The sequence below is a fragment of the Indicator indicator genome, chromosome 1 (assembly GCF_027791375.1).
Source record: "Indicator indicator isolate 239-I01 chromosome 1, UM_Iind_1.1, whole genome shotgun sequence".
Classification (NCBI taxonomy): domain Eukaryota; kingdom Metazoa; phylum Chordata; class Aves; order Piciformes; family Indicatoridae; genus Indicator; species Indicator indicator.
This window is the reverse complement of record NC_072010.1, coordinates 130493936-130510155: the sequence shown is the minus strand read 5'-3', so window position 1 is coordinate 130510155 and position 16220 is coordinate 130493936. Positions and strand designations below refer to the sequence as shown.

General features: G+C 49.7%; 1 protein-coding gene across 1 annotated transcript; it reads right to left on the bottom strand.

Moving 5' to 3' along the window:
- Window positions 1–5634: 5634 nt before the first annotated feature.
- Window positions 5635–15173, bottom strand: RBBP7 (RB binding protein 7, chromatin remodeling factor). Its single transcript, XM_054391682.1, has 12 exons — window positions 15150–15173; window positions 14674–14818; window positions 12653–12795; window positions 11520–11693; window positions 11126–11241; window positions 10369–10529; window positions 9578–9704; window positions 9408–9485; window positions 8435–8511; window positions 7376–7433; window positions 6484–6594; window positions 5635–5723 (listed from the first exon to the last, which is right to left on the bottom strand). Exons 1-12 carry the CDS (start codon window positions 15163–15165, stop codon window positions 5655–5657), a joined length of 1275 nt encoding a protein of 424 aa, XP_054247657.1. The 5' UTR covers window positions 15166–15173; the 3' UTR covers window positions 5635–5654.
- Window positions 15174–16220: the final 1047 nt, after the last annotated feature.

The window sequence follows — 16220 nt, the reverse complement described above, 5'->3', positions numbered from 1 at the left end:
CTACCTGTATCCAGGGGAGTGAGCAGACATGCAGTAGTGTTCCTGAGTGGGGCTGTGGAGCCCCTTGCACAGGGGCTGGTCGTGTCCTTCACTCTGAGCTGCAGAGTCCATTACTTGGTTATCCTGACAGATCCAGCAGTGTCTAGGTGAAGCTCTGGATTAGCTAAGGGCTGGCAAACAGGGGTGGAAGGCTGGAGGCTGTGGCATACAGGCCTCTGCTAGCCCTGTGTGCTGTGTATCTAAGTGTTAGTGAAGTGTCTACTGCTTAGAATCACCCTGGAGATTCAAATCCTTCCTTTGAAGGGACAGTGTGGAAGTTGTGGCACACTCAGCCTCCAGGATGTCCCAGTTGGGTTGTCTGGTGGAGATGGTCACCAGCATAGACCACCAGCAAAGCTTCCTTGGTAACCTTAAACCAGAAAGTCTCTTCCTAGAAAAGCTGATAGCCACAGTTTGATTTCTTTCTCCTGGAGGAAGCCAGGAGCAGCAGTGCTGGCTGGGCAGGGCCCTGTGTGGCATGGCTGCAGGCTCCCCTTTGCTGTAGCTCCCATCCACTTCCTTGCTTGTTTTGATTGCTGTCATTTGAGGAACTGCAGATGTCTGGAGCCTTTCGTGCTACCTAAAGTCCTTTGCACTTGACTGGGGAGGGGGTTTGTGAATCAAGCACATCTCTCAGTGAGCTTCCCACCCTCACTGCCCAGGACAGTGGCTAAATTACTTGAATGTTGGGGCTGCACTGAGCCTTTTCCTGGAGTACATTGAATTCATATATCTGGCTCTGAAAGAGAGGAAGGCTCTGTAAGGCCTGAGAAAAATGTTTTTTAGCTCTAGCACTGAGAGGAACTGTGCAAAACTGATGTTTCTTAGCTGGTGTGTGGAGCAAAGGGGGAGCTGGCATCTCTCTCCTGGATCGGTGTGGGGGTTGTGTTTGTGGTGCAAGCACAATGCAGGCATGAGAAGAAGTTGAGAGCTTTGGGATGGTGCAAACCATAGGGCATAAAAAATACTTGGGGGGTTGGGGGGAGGAAAAAAACAAACCAAAAGTATTTCAGAGTTGCTTTTCAATTTGCTTTCTAGAACCAAACTCTTTAAAAACAACAGTTGTTACAAGAATGGTTTTCAGCTCTCACTAAGCATGAAGCAGTTTTCCTGAGGAAAAGTTTTGTACCTGCTGCATCATAGCCCTGGCAAAAGTAGGAGCTGCAGCTTTCTATTTGTACAATGATTTGGACATTTGTACCTGGACCAATTCTTTCTGTCCTGCTGCTCCTGTATGGAGGCAAGAGGGAAACTCTGCACCGTGCTGCAAGGAATCTTTCCAAGGGCTTTTGGAGATGTTCCAGATGTTTAGAACAGCAATACAGATGTTTGTTACTGACTTGAAATGAAGCAGAACACCCCCCCCCCCCCACCCCCACCCCCCCCAAGAAAAGGCTTTTTTGGGATTATGGAATTATGGGGATAACTTTTTCCTACCCTTAACAAACTCATATCAACCTGGCTGGCCAAGGGGAGCTCTGCTTTGCTTCCTGAGACCAGGCCCTACTTTCAGTCATTGCTTAAGGAGTGTTTTAAAAAAACAAATCCTGGAAAGAAATTACCAACTGACAGGAGGGGTGAGCTGGGCACTGCTCTGCCAGGGCTGCTGCAGGGGCTGCAGCTCTGCCAGGGCTGCAGCCAAACTGGCTCCAGGAGGGGTTCAAAGTAAAATTCTCCCACTGCCTTTCTCCCACTCCCCTCAATGCTTAACCTGGGCTGCAGAGCGGTTGAGCCTGGAAGGCTGCTGCCTCCCTGGCCTGACTGACAGCTCCACCATGATGAAGCAGCACAAAAGCTCCCTGGCATTGTGCTGCAAGAGCCAGGGCTGTGTAGCTGTCCCCCAGTGAGTGAGCTCAGGCTGTCTCTGGTGTTTTGTCCTTCCTCTCATCACACCTGGTTATGTTACAGTTCAACTCTCAGGTGTTGCAGCAAATCTACCTCTTTGGGACTGTAGATGGAAATAACTGTGAAAAAAAAAAAAAAAAACAACACAAAAGTGATGCAGAGATCTAGTTTGTGCTAAACACACTGCTTTATTTTTACAACCCACGTCTGCTTTCATGAGGAGAAAAACCAGAGATGCTACATGAACAGGGAGGCAGTCTTGGTTTTGCTTTTCAAGAACATTTTTGTAGAGACTTTTTCACTGATGTGAACCTGAGATTTTATCTACTCGATGCTGTAGAGATCAAGTAAAGGAGTATGCTGAAGAGACTGGACTCTGAGTGTTTCTTTCACATCATCTGCTTGTCTCTCCCAACTGCCGCTGCTGAACTGGTTGTATCTGTTTGAAAACTCCTTGAGAATGAGAATTAAAAGCTGTGAAACTGGAGTGCAAGCCTTTTGTGCCAGTGAAATGCCCTGAGGGCTGCTCTTCCAGGCTCTTGTGTCAGTCACTGAGTGGTTTGGGTTGGAAGGGACCTCCAAAGGTCCCTCTGTGTTTCAGGAGATCTTTGCATTTCACTTCCTTCCAGAGTGCTTTTTGTTGTATTAGAGTCTAGTTTCAGTTTGGAAAAAATGCCATGGAAAGGTCTGGGTTGGAAGGGATCCCCGAAGCTCATCCAGTCCAACCCCCTGCACTCAGCAGAGACATCCCCCCATTAGAGCAGGTTGCTCACAGCCTCCTCCAGCCTCCCCTTCAACATCTCCAGCCATGGGGCCTCAGCTCCCTCCCTGGCCAACCTCTTGCAGAGTTGCAGCAGCCTCCTGCTGCACAATTTGTTCCTCACATCCAATCTCAATCTGCTCTGCTCTCATTTCAAACCTTTGTCCCTGCTCCTGTCCGTGCAGCCCTTTGGGCACAGTCCCTCTGCAGCCTTCGTGGAGCCCCTTCAGGTCCTGGCAGGCTGCTCTGAGGTGTGCCTGGAGCCTTCTCTTCTGCAGGTTGAACAACCCCAGCTCCCTCAGCCCTTTGATCATCTTGGTGTCCCTCCTCTGGACCTTCTCCACCAGGTCCATGTCCTTTGTATGCTGAGGGCTCCAAATCTGGACACAGCCCTGCAGGAGAGGTCTCCCCCGAGCAGAGAGAGCAGAGGGCAGGATCCCTTCTCTCCATCTCTGGCCATGCTGCCAGGGCCCCTTGCTGGTTCGTGCCCCCGTCTTCTGGAACATTCAGTATCTGTTAACCCCTTGCTACTCTGCTCATGAATATTTCTGTTTCTCAAGGTGACATTCAGAGGAGTTGGTGGTGCAAACCAGCAGGTTCTTAGAGGAACAGACCTGTGATGTGCAGCTCTGAAGCACTCAAGTGGTTGGTGAGGTGGCACTGATGAAGATTTTTATCCAGGAACCCTGGGCTCCAGAAATGAAATTGCAACTCTAAAATGTGATTTATCATTCCCCTGCCCTTTGTGTTTTATTTCAGGACAGAGAGGAAAGAATTTAAACTCCCTAGGTGCAAGCTGAAAGCTTTGGAGAGAGAAGGCAGCCTTGGTGCTGAGAAGTGGCATCAAGTAGGTGGGTGCTGGGAACACAGGAGGAAATCAGCCTCACCTGGCAGCCTTCCACTGCAAATTACCTTCTGTGTGGCTGCAATGTCTGCACTGCTGGCAGCAGCTCCTGAGAAAGGTAGGTGCTGAATTCTCACAGCTTCCTTGAGAAGGAAGGGCAGCAGCCTCTGGGTTCATTGCTTTATGGCTGCTTTTGGGTTTTAGCTTTAAATTCCACTATAATGGTTTAGGTTGGAAGGGACCTTGAAGATCATCTGGTTCCAACCCCCTGCCATGGGCAGGGACATCTCCCACTAGGCCAGGGTGCTGGGGAGGGGCTGAGGGGGACCATGGTGTCTTTGTGCTGGTGCTGCAGCATAGCATCCTGCTGCTGGCACTGCCCCTGCCTAGGGCTGAGCTGCACCGTGCAAGCAGGCAGCAGGACTCTGTCAAGGGCAGCAGCAGGGGTTGTGTAACAGCCTACAGCCACCACCACGCTCTCTGGGAAGCACTTTTATTTTTCCCATTGACAGCCAGGCCCTTGACCTCTCTACTTCCTACTTTTCAAGAGCTGCATCTGTCAGAACAAACGTCAAAGGGAAGCAGGACCTGACCAAACCCATCCCTGAGTTCAGTGCCTTTAGTGCTTCTCATTGGCTGTCACTTGCATGTTAAATTAGCTCCCAGGGCAGCCCGAGGCCCCCATGGAGATCACTGCAGAGCTCTTCCTGTGAGGCAGGACAAGCTGCTGACCTGCTCACACCTACTGAGACTTTGTCAGATGAGGGAATGGTCTGGTTTGGAAGAGATCTCCAAAGGTCATCCAGACCAATCCCCCTGCAGTCAGCAGGGACATCCTCCACTGCAGGTTAAATGTTCAAGCAGAGAGAGCAAGAGATGCATTAAGGGAAGTAGAATCACAGAGTGTGAGGGGTTGGAAGGGACCTCCAGAGAGCATCCATCCAACCCCCTGCCAGAGCAGCAGCACCCAGGGCAGCTCACACAGGAACACAGCCAGGGGGCTTTGCAATGGCTCCAGACAAGGAGACTCCACAACCTCTCTGGGCAGCCTGCTCCAGCCCTCTGCCACCCTCAGAGGGAAAAGGTTTTCCCTTCTGTTCCTCTGGCACCTCCTCTAGTAGTGTTTGCAGCACTTAAAAACCTCACATTTTTCCTATCCTCAACTGGACACCAACTTAGTCTGCCCTGACAGCTCCCAGGCTGCTCCCCAACTGCTCTGTAGAGTCCTGATCAATATGCATTCTCCAGCTTTCCACTCAGCCAGGGCTTTAGGAGCCAGTCATGTTTGTCTTGGATTTGTTAACGGGTTTTAAACAGCCACCTGCTTGGCTACCCTGGCAGCACCTAAGGCAAGAGGAGGTTAAAGCACGGTGCTTCCACCACCACTCCAAACCCCCCAGGGCCACCCAAAACAACACCCACCCAGAGCCAAACCCCAGCTCAGCAGTTCCTGCAGTCTGCTCAGGGCTCAGACTCAGCTTTACAGGAGCCTGCTTGGTCTTCCCCACATACTCCCCTAACAGCCTGGTTGTGAAGGGCTTGAGTTATCTAGTCCCAAGTTTTGTACGTCAAAACAGCTCTCATCTCCATCCAGCTTTAATTGCAGGGTAAGTTATGAACCAAGAACTACAGAGGTTGATGACCAAGCAGAAACGGAATTCCATTCAGGCAAGGAACCATTCACCTTCTAGCAATGTAAACGAAGCACAAGAAACCTTTTCTTTAATAAATTTTATTTATGCAAAGCCAATCCAAAAGTGTTGTGTAAAAGTGAAAAGATTTTTTTTTTCTTTTTACATATTAATAAAAACTTGGGGGGTTGGGGCACTTTCTGTGTGGGAAGAGTAAGGATTTGACTCTTCTATTTACAGGAAGCCACTAAGGCTGCTTAGAAATATAGACATAAAGTTCATCCTTCCTTTCCCTACAAGCTACACAACAGCTCCAAGTGCCCACATTATAAAGGCTATCCCATGACAACTTGACTCTTTTATGCCTGATAAATTCTCAGTTTGATGGAAACCTTCTGCCCAGTGCTTGGTTTATGGTTTGGGGTTTTTGGGGTATTTTTTTTAGGGGCACTTACTTATATTTTTAAACATATACAGTAGTCAAATAATATTATACTTATTATGTCACACCCAGTGTCTCCTTAAGGAAGAAAAGTTATGTTCCTTGACCCTCCAGTTCAGCTGCTGCTATGTCTGGATCTTCATCATTGTAAATGTTTTCTGCCTGAAGACACGAAATGTAATTACAAGTGGTAAGCATTAATTGTTTGCAATCTTCTCTACCTCACAGAGAAAGACCCTGGCACTACCAAAAAGGCACAGACATCATCCTCTCCCCTTCAAGAGAGCCTCTCCCAGCCATTTCTAGGGAGCTGCACACAGTGGCTATACTTCAGCAGTTGGTTTCTCACCCTGCTTTTACTTCAGCAGTAACCATTTAACCATGAACATTTCATTTGGACTCAGTTCAGCCTCAGCCTGAACACACAAAAGAAGGTAAGGAACAGGTATTAAACCCCAAAAGCCTGACCTGTGATGCATGTTTAAGTCTGTTGGATCTCTTTTTAACTGAAATTCTCCCCAGATGAGTTCATTTCACATTTATGATTGAGCAAATTGCAGTAATATAAAAGAATATCAACTAACTGGAGAGTTAAGAGGCACTGGGCTTCAGAGTCAGCGTGCAGGTGAGGGGGAGAGTAAGTCTTGGCTGCTTTGGAAATGAGTTTGTGGCTGTCTCATTTACTCCTAAGCAGTAGCTATGACCTGGGAGTTGAAGGATTAGTCTGCAGTTACCTTGACCCAGGTTGGTTTAGCCTTTGTTTTCCTTCTGAAAGTCTTAACTCTCCAATCAAAAAGTGTCAGAAATGCAGGGGACAGACTGCTGCAGCCATTGAATGCAGAAGCTGCCCTATAGCCAAACCAGTTCAGTTTCATTTATGCACCAGACTTCAGAGCAGCTGGAGAGCTGTTGTGCCACTCACCATTTGCCAGATCTGCATGATGTTGTCCTCTGACACAGAACAGATGACCCAAGGCTCATTAGGATTCCAGCTGAAGTCTGAAATTTTGGCAGTGTGTCCTCCATGGATAAACTGTTAAAATAAAAACACCCACAAACCTCAGTAAAACATTTCCTTCCTGCAGAGAAATCTGTTCAAACCCAGGATTCAGCAGTTGAATTCATCATGTGATGGCTACATGAAATAAAAAACCTCCTAATAGGGACTGACAGCAGAGACACCAAGAAGGGAGGTGTGAACCAGCACAGAACATTCACTGTGGTGTGGCCAGTGCTGTTCCTCGATTTTGTTCAGTATCATCTTCATCAATGACCTGGGTGAGAGGATTGAGTGGCTCCTCAGCCAGTTTGCTGATGATACTAAACTGGGAGGGTTGCAGACACCCATCAGGCTGTGCTGCCATCCAAAGGGATCTGGACAGGCAGAGAGCTGGGGAAAGGAGAACCTCATGAAGTTCAATAAGGACAAGGGCAGAGCCCTGCATCAGGCACCAGGACAGGTTGGGGGTTGTCCTGCTGGAAAGCAGCTCCATGCTGAAAGACCTTGGAGTGCTGGTGGGCAGCAAGTTCTGCATGGGACAGCAATGTGCCCTGGTGGCCCCTGGAGGTGCTTCCCAACCCCTTCTCTGATGCTGTGGCCAAACTGTCAGTACGTTCAACACTAAAGATGTGTAAATGGTGATCAGGACCATTTTCCAAACACCACTGCCTTTGGAACTGAACAGAAGCAGCCTACTGCAAGTTAGAGCAACGGATGGGAAATGGGGAGGTGAAAAGATGTAACTACTGCAGCTTCAGCAGCACAGCCAAAAGGCCTCACAGCACCTGTCAAACCCTGACAAAAAAAAACATACCAGCAGCTCAGGAGGGCCATCTTCTGCATCCTCTGCAGACTGCTCTTCTCCAATTTTACTGTAAGAAAGCAGTTTATACATTTATTAAGAATGAGAAAATTGCATCATATAGCTTAGTTTAACAGGTCCTAGAATGCCAGCTTGGGAGGGACCTCAGGGATCACCTGGTCCACCCTTTCCAGGTGAAATCCCTGTCTTGGAAAGATCAGTGCTGCCATGCTCCAATGACCAGACACTAGTGCAGGCAGGTTGATTATCTACCACTGCACTGGCAGTCAACAGTGTTTTGTGAGAGAGATCAGCAGTTACTACCATTTGGACTTCCCAGCAACAGGACCACTACACTGAAAGAATTCCCAGTTCCTAGCCTTTGTTTCCAGTATTTGCTTTTGCCAGTGGTTTGTTGCTTGTTTTTTGTTTTTCCTACTGTGGAATAACTCCAAGCCTCCAGCAGAAAACACAAACTGTTTGCTATTCTCCTCAGGGAAACAGAGCCTGACCTTTGAGGCACGTGGAAGCAAAGGACAACACAAACCGAGCAGCAGGAAATCCTCCCAGAGAAGCAATGCTGCAACCTGAAAGGAGGTTGTAGAGAGGCTGCTGCTGGTCTCTTCTCACAGGTGATTAGTGATAGAACAAGAGGGAATGGCCTGAAGCTGCCACTGGGTAGGTTTAGACTGGATGTTAGGAAGAAGTTTTTCCCAGCAAGAGTGGTCAGGCATTGGCAGAGGCTACCCAGGGAGGTAGTGGAGTCCCCAAGGCTGGATGTGATTCAAGGTGGTTTGGATGTGGTGCTTGGGGCTATGTTTTAGGGGTGAGCCTTGCAGGGTAGGGTTAATGGTTGGACTTGGGGGTCCTGAGGGGCTGTTCCAACCTGAATGTTTCTGTGATTCTGTGAATGTTACACACAGCCTGTGCTGCTATGTACTCACAAGACCAGGTCTGGCTTCAGCAGGCAAGGAGGGGCAGGGAAGAGCACACAGCAGGGCTCCCCCATAGGCAGGGTGCAGCCTGGTGTAGTTACCAGCTCTTGATCCACCCCAAGGAAACGGTGCTCACCTCAGGTCCCACACGTTCAGCCGCCGATCAGTGCCACTGGACGCAAGGATTGTTTCGTTGTGAGGAGACCAATGGACCTGCACAGAAACACACACAGCTACTGCCTCCTGAGCTGGAGCCCTAGCAGCCAGCACCTGTACACTGATCCTCAGCAGTTACACTCAGCACTTCATTTGCTCCCAGCAGAAAGGAGGTCCTAGAGCTCAACAGAGTGCTTTGAAGGATTTCTGAGAGTGAACAGCCACTGTTACAGAGTGATTGTATCATGGAATTCCATTGTCTAAAATTCACATCTTTGCACCTACTGAATAGGGAGAGTTCACAAGATTAGATCTGAACCCAAGTTATTCCACAGCAGGACATTTAAAGGAACCTTCTACCTGCACTGAAGGTAGTTGAAACCTCACACTATCTTTTTAGTAGTAAGTTCACAGGAGGTTAGGGGTTGGAAGGGACCTCCAAAGACCATCCAGTCCAACCCCCCTGCCAGAGCAGGAGCATAGAATTCAGCACAGGTCACACAGGAACACATCCAGATGGGTCTTGAAAGCCTTCAGAGGAGACTCCACAACCTCTGTGGGCAGCCTGTTCCAGTGCTCTGTGACCCTCACCCTGAAGAAGTTCCTCCTCCTGTTGAGGTGGAACCTCCCTGTGCTGGAGATTATACCCACTGCCCCTTGTCCTATCCCAGGGTGCAACTGAGCAGAGCCTGTCCCCTCCCTCTTGACTCCCAGCCCTCAGATATTTATAAATATATATTAAATCCCCTCTCAGTCAGATATTTGGAAAAAAGTGGTGGACTACTTGCTTCAGAGTCAAGCGGGGAAACTCTGTGTCTCTATTTGTTGAACCAAAATTTGTTATTTCACATTTAACAGACTTATTTCTTGTGGTTTCTCACCAGAGGACAATCCACATATTCTTGTCTTGCTTAGTGTTCTTACAGACTTTGCTAGAGGGGAGTTTCACCCACCTGAAAGATTTCATCTTTATGAGACTCAAAAGAATGGAGTTTCAGTTTTAGATTCCGAAGATCCCAGAGAGCCACGGTCTGGGAAAGGAACAAGAAATCATTTTTACCGTGCTGGCCACACAACTGGCACCTGAAATACTTCTCAGTGCAAAGCAGACCCAAGTAAATACCTTGTCAGCAGAACCAGTTGCTAGAATGAACTCACTGTAAGGGTTGAAGGACAGACAGTTGACCTCAGCTGTATGAGCATCTACTGAATGACTTGGCTTGGATGTGGTGTTAGATCTGGTGTCCCAGCTGGTGAGTGGCAGGAAGCAGAGTCAACAAACAACTTTTTACGGGAGGTTGTTTCTCACAACACTACACATTAGTTTAACAGCCTACATCATTACTCAACCTAAGTCTGAAGCTACAGTTTGTATTCTTAGAGGGAATGGGTTGAGGCTCGAGGAGGGCAGATTGAGACTGGAGAGTAAGAAGAAATTCTTTAGTGGGAGGGTGGTGAGACTCTGGAACAGGCTGCCCAGGGAGGCTGTGGATGCCTCCTCCCTGGAGGTGTTCAAGGCTAGGCTGGATGAGGCCTTGAGCAACCTGGGCTGGTGGGAGGTGTCCCTGCCCATGGTAGGGGGTTGGGACTGGATGATGTTTAAGGTCCCTTCCAACCCACCCCATTCTATGAATCCATGAAAGCATGAGTCTGTCTCAAAGCCTTTCAGGATTGTGTCTGTAGTGAGGAGCAGTTTGCAGCAAGAAGCTTATAGTTATAACTTAATTTCAGTGATGTGAACACATTAAATGATGTGCAGATTTCAGAGACTCTGCAGCATTACTAGAGTTGATTACTCTGAAGAGCTACTTTAGACCATGCCACAATTCAGGTTTTTCTGATTTGAGTGCTCTGGACTGGTCCATTGCCAGCATATAGCAGGCACAATCCAGAAACTACTTAACCCCAACTTACATCATAAGCTTCTGATCATCGGCCACAGATCCAAACAGAGATTCATGGAGCAGGTGCCAGGCCACATCTTCTACTACTGCAGAGTGTCCAGTGAAGATTGATTTGGCATCAACAATTTTGCCTTCTTTTGGTCCAGCACTTATATCCCACAAACACACAGTCTGCGAATAAGAGCCATATTCTGCTGTTAGGCAGACTGACTCTGTTGCCCTTGAAATAAAAAAAAACATTCCCATCCTGCACATAAACAGAGAGAGGCAACCCTCTGAAACTAAAGAACACTTAGTATGCCCTAAGTGAGAAAGGAGCTAAGTTATCCATCAGTTTGGTGCACATTTGAGGCCCAAGGATTATTTGCAGGGACACAAAAGCAATTCATGCTTTTAAAGATCACAAATTTGTAAGCCCTCACTTCAGCTGATCCTTGAGAGCCTTGCTAATTTACGGGCTCAGACCCAGGCCTGCTTAAAGGGTTATTATGCAATCATTGCTTTCAACAGACAACTCTAAAGATATTCTGTTCTTATCAAGGATGTTAAAGAACTGCTTCTTGATTACAGTCTGAAGTCAATTGACAGCCTCTGGAAATATGTGAGAGCTTCCCCATATGACAAAATAGAGCTACAAGAACTCTTTAGTTCTTTAATTATCTGTTACAGCATAAATTAGGAGGGGGTTGGATTTTGGGTTTTTTTGCTTCACTCTTTTGGTTTGGTTTTGTTTTTTTTTTCACTAGGGGTAAGGATGTGGCTTTTACATGATCATCTGATGCACTGAGAAGATGTCCACTCAAATTGGAGTTCCATGATAAGCCATAGCCTTCTTTCTGGTGGCCTCTTAATCTCAGGTCAGGATTACACTCTCCACTCGGGTCTGCAAGAGAGGAAATTCCTTCCATTTAGCTTCATCTTGCACATCAATCCAGAGAAGCATCACTATCAGTCAAGAACTTTGTCTCCATTGCAGTAATGGAATTTCAAACACCAGCTTCACAGGAAAGTGCTGCTTAGGATGTGATCATAACCAGGCAGTTAAAAGTCAGCGAAGTCTGGGCCTTCCTGGATTTCAGGGCTCTTCAACTCTCCTAACTGCAATCAAGCACAAATGTACCCTTCAACAAGAAGACTTCAGCTTCAAAGAAGGTAACCTACCTGGTTTTGGAGGATGTTTGGTGTAGTCAAACACCAAGACATCAGCAGCGGGTGTCTTTGTAGCAATGATGCAGGGGTTCTGTGGCATGTACCGAGCACGGTTCACTTCCCCTTCGTGGTTGATCTTAATCTCTGTTTCGATTTTGCCAGTCACAGATCCAAAGCCACCGAACTCTGCATTGGTCAGAACAAGGTCAGTTTGTCACATCAGTTGTTTCAGACAGAGGAAGCAGCACTTCATGCATCTCCCTCACTCCAAGCATCAGTGACAAGCATTTATAATACAATCCAGACAAGGAAGACTAGCAGCATGTGGCACAAGAGTACTAATCCTTGGAAATTTGAATCCTGAAGCTCTGACTTTGTATTTAAGGGAGGTGAAGAATATTGGTTTGCACCAAAACAACAGAGAGCTGGTAGAAATGCTAGAAGGGATTGTGCATCATAATGTCACCTGAATTATTCTGAAATCACAGAATGTCAGGGGTTGGAAGGGACTTCCAGAGAGCATCCAGTGCAAGCCCGCTGCCAGAGCAGCAGCACCCAGGGCAGCTCACACAGGAACACAGCCAGGGGGCTTTGCAATGGCTCCAGACAAGGAGACTCCACAACCTCTCTGGGCAGCCTGCTCCAGCCCTCTGCCACCCTCACAGGCAAAAAGCTTTCCCTTCTCTTGCCCTGGCACCTCCTCTGCTCCAGCTGGCACCCAGTGCCCCTTGTGCTGGCCTTGGCCAGCCCTGAGCAGAGCCTGGCTCTGTCCTCCCCACACTGCCCTGCACATCTTTCTCCCCAGCACTGAGGGCAGCCCTCAGGCTCCTCTGCTCCAAGCCCCAGCTCCCTCAGCCTGGCCTCACAGGGAGATCTTCCACTGCCTGCAGCAGCTTGGGGGCTCTGCCATGGACTCTCTCCAGCAGTTCCCTGAGGTCCTTCTTGAGCTGAGGGGCCCAGACCTGGACATAATGTTCCAGATGATGTATGAAGTACCCTCTTTCAGTCAGTATTCATGACCTAGAGTTGGCACAAACTGGTAAGCGTCAGCTTCAGCATTTAACAGCAAATCAGACTACCATTAGACAGGACATTTATCAATGCTACTGCTAATGTGTTCTCTCCAGATGGCATGCATTGCCCACCTCCTTTCTCACTGTCATACTGAGAAGCATCAAACTGGTCATCATTGGGGATCTGGACTCTTGCAACCACCAGGTGGTTCTGCTCGTCAGAGGTGTGTGTGCCCAAGACCAGCCAGTGCAGCGCGTAATCCTTCCCCTCCGGCCTGTCACGACAACAAAGCAGGGAGGACAGCTGAGTGCTCACAACTTTGATAGCCAGCAGCAATAATAGTCAAGATCCAAACCTTCTCAGAGAGCTAGAAAGGAGAGACCTGTGCAAAGATCCTGTCCTTGTGCAATAAAGTGAACAAGGCTGTGACACAAGCAAGCCTAGGGCACATCCAGCGAGGCTAGAGAGTGACAATGCAAGTCACAGGACAACTACAAACAGGAGTTAAAGGTGACACTAATAACTACTTCTGTCTTTAATTCCCCTAGCACAGTAGTGATTTAGAAAACAATCAATACAACTTTCTATACAACACAAATGCTGGGGACAAGCAGCAATTTATTTTTTAAGCTTTTCCCAGTTATTATTTTCAGCTTTTCCCAGTTATTATGTCATTTCAGAAGCTAATTTTTAAACACTGCACAAGTCCTAGAACCATATTTCTCTCCTGGCTGTTCAATGCAACATTGAGTAAGAAGTGAAAGACTGGATGGACAGTGCCATTTCTCTCTAAAAGGGAAAAACTGAACAATAAACCACAAGCAAACTCTGCATTCCTGAAAGTAAGAAGCTAATGGTGCTGCCTGGATCCAAGCAAGGAGGAACCAGTGGGGCAATCAAACTACTGCAGCTGTTACTATACCATTTCCAAAGCATCATCAAACATTTGGACAGGGAAAGGAAAATACAAAACAAGAAAATCCCAACACACAGAATGCATAGGGCACTTACTTGCATCAGGAACAGATGTCCCATCATGTCAGGTGCCATATAAAGAGACAGTCCTTGCCTTTAAATGACTTTACATATTTTGACACTGGCAATACCAGGTTTTAAACTGAATATTAAGTCAAATCTGCAAAACATGAGGCAAGCAGAAGTGTTCCTGATCAAGGCTCCACACCCTCACCTTCCCACTTTACTCTCTCCATGCCATAACTACCTGGCTCACACCTCTCACACCACCTTCCCCACACGTTCAAAAGGAAGTGGTCATCTAACCACCAAACATAACATCACATATCCAAGGTGGAATCTGAAAGAGGAAGGAGACCATCCTCTGATTATGGCATGAACTTTACAGATCAGCTGTTTTAAAACCTAGCTGTACCCAGGCTGCAACACCATGAGGGAGCCAGTCCTTGTCCACTACTTCAGTGCCCCTGTAGTTCTGAGATTTATAATATATGTAGAACAGAATCTTTCTCTGTCTTCAGTATTCCTTAAGAACTAAACCAGTTAGCCCACAATTTTCAAGGGGAACTGGAAGAATAAGGAAAATTAAAAGATGTGAGATCAACAGTGAGTCAGGGACAGAACCATGCCATGAATCACTAGTCTTAGAACAATATCCTTTTAAAAAAGTCTGGACCTAAGACAAACAACCAAAAAACCATAAGAGACAGATACTATAGCTTTGACAGAACAGTAATCTGTAGTGCACATGAAGAAAAAAGGCAGTCTTGAGCAGAAAAGATTTCTCTGATCAGAATTAACTATAGGAGAGTATTAAGTCTCTTATTTATCAATCAATAAATTGAGAAAGATTTCTCCCCCAACACCTCAGGTCACCTTCTGCTAGGCTAAACTAGAGTTCTGCAAAGCATCAAGTTGTGGCATTTTCCCCAAAGCTTCTGCATACCTGAAGGGCTTTTGAAGTTGTGTGACAAGCTCACAAAGGAGCCCAACCGGCATTATTCTCATCTTGCGTGGTTTTTATCTCAAGTTACTTAAGCAGACATGGCCAGCAAAAAGAGCAGTGGAACAAGCAACTGCACCCAGCCTCAGCTCCTGCTTTGCGAGCTAAGGAAAATCGGTAACTGAGCCCTGTGCCTACCTGGCACCTTCCAAGGCGTCTTTTCCTTTCTCTCACCTGGTGATATCTGGCAGCCACTGCACGGTGAGGCTGGGCCACTCCAGGGCATGTGTCATCACCAGGTCGTACAAGAAGGGGGTGTTTTTCTTCCAGATCTTGTACTCTTCGCTGATGACACGCTCTTCCACCGTGTCCTCCAGCACTGCGGAAAAAGGACAGAGGTGAACCTCTGCCGCCGAGCCGGGGCGCGGAGGGGCGGCGGGGAGGGGTGGTACCGCCACGGGCCAGGGCAATACCAGCGAAAGGGGAAGGGCAGGACATGCGGGGGGCCGAGGCGCCCTCAGGGGCGGCCGGCGGGAGAATAACTGCAACGGCCCCACCCTGGCTGCCACCCCGTCGGAAGCTCCCCGGAGAGGAAGGCAGCAGGGCCGCAGCCCCTCTAGGCCATGCGCGCCTCTGCGAGCTGCCAGGGGCATACATCCTCACCGCAGCGCCCGGCCGGGGAGACGGACGGGGAAAGAGGGGTCTCCTACCTTCCTTGCTCGCCATGTTGGAGGTGCGAGGGCAGGAGGCAGCACAGGGGGCAAAAGCTGAGGGAGCTGAGGGCGGCCACGGGGGAGCAGAGCAGGAGGGAGCGCGAGCCGCCGCTAAAGGCCCCAACGGCGCCAGCGGCGCCGCCTCGCCGCGCGCGGGCTCGCCGCCTGCCAACGCGCGCCTCGCGCCACCGCGCATGCGCCGTCCGCGAGGCCCACCCCCTCCGCGCCACCGCCCACGGCAGCAGCCAATGGAGAGGGCGGAAGGGCCGCGAGGGCGCGCGCGTGCGCGGGGCGGGGCCGCCGGCAGGCCGGGGCGCTCCAATCAGGCGCTGGCGCGCGCGCTGCGACCTCGCGGGGCGGGGTCGCTCTGACGGCCGGGGGCGGGGGGGAGCGAGGGGGAGGCCCCTGGAAGCGCTGCAAGGGGGAAAAGAGGAGGAGGCAGTGGCTCGGGGTCTGGGAGGTGCTGGTGGCGCAGTGCGTGCCCTGCCCCGGCTAGCGCCCGGACTCGGCCCCGAGGGGGATGACGCTACGCCCGAGAGCGTCGTGCGGCGGCCCCGGGATTACGGGGTCAGGCGGAGCGAAATGGACGAGGAGGAGTCAGGCAGCTGCGGCGGCACAGGGTTTGCGGTGCGGAGCCGACAGCGGGACCGAGCCGCGCTGTTCCCGCCAGGCGGCGCTGTAGGCAAAGCAGCGCCACGGGCGGTCCAGGCGTGGGAGGAGGTCTGCGGCCTTCCCGCCGCTCCACTGCAGTTCTGGGCGCTGCGGGGGAATGCGGCCACCCCCTTCAGAAGCTGCCTCACGGCGCTCGCAGCGAGCCCGGCTCGTACGGCGTGGGATTAGCTTTAAACATATATTCTGATCTGCTCACCGATATGCTGCCGTTGTCCCCAAATCCACCCACAGCAGGAGGTTGGCGTCGGTGCCACCGAGAGGGCGCTGCCGCCAGCTGTGCACACCCCACAGCGGGGTTAGTAACCGGTTCCTGCGGCTGGACCGTTCCCCCGGCCGCACGGTGCCACACAGGCCGCGCAGGCTTGCCCGGAGAGCACCGGAGCTCACCATTCCTCC

Coding starts and splice junctions, on each gene's coding strand:
- RBBP7 (XM_054391682.1), bottom strand. Junction 9,486..9,577: donor CAACTGGTTCTGCTGACAAG/GTATTTACTTGG, acceptor TTCCTTTCCCAG/ACCGTGGCTCTCTGGGATCT. Junction 8,512..9,407: donor ATAAAGATGAAATCTTTCAG/GTGGGTGAAACT, acceptor GTTTCTGTGCAG/GTCCATTGGTCTCCTCACAA.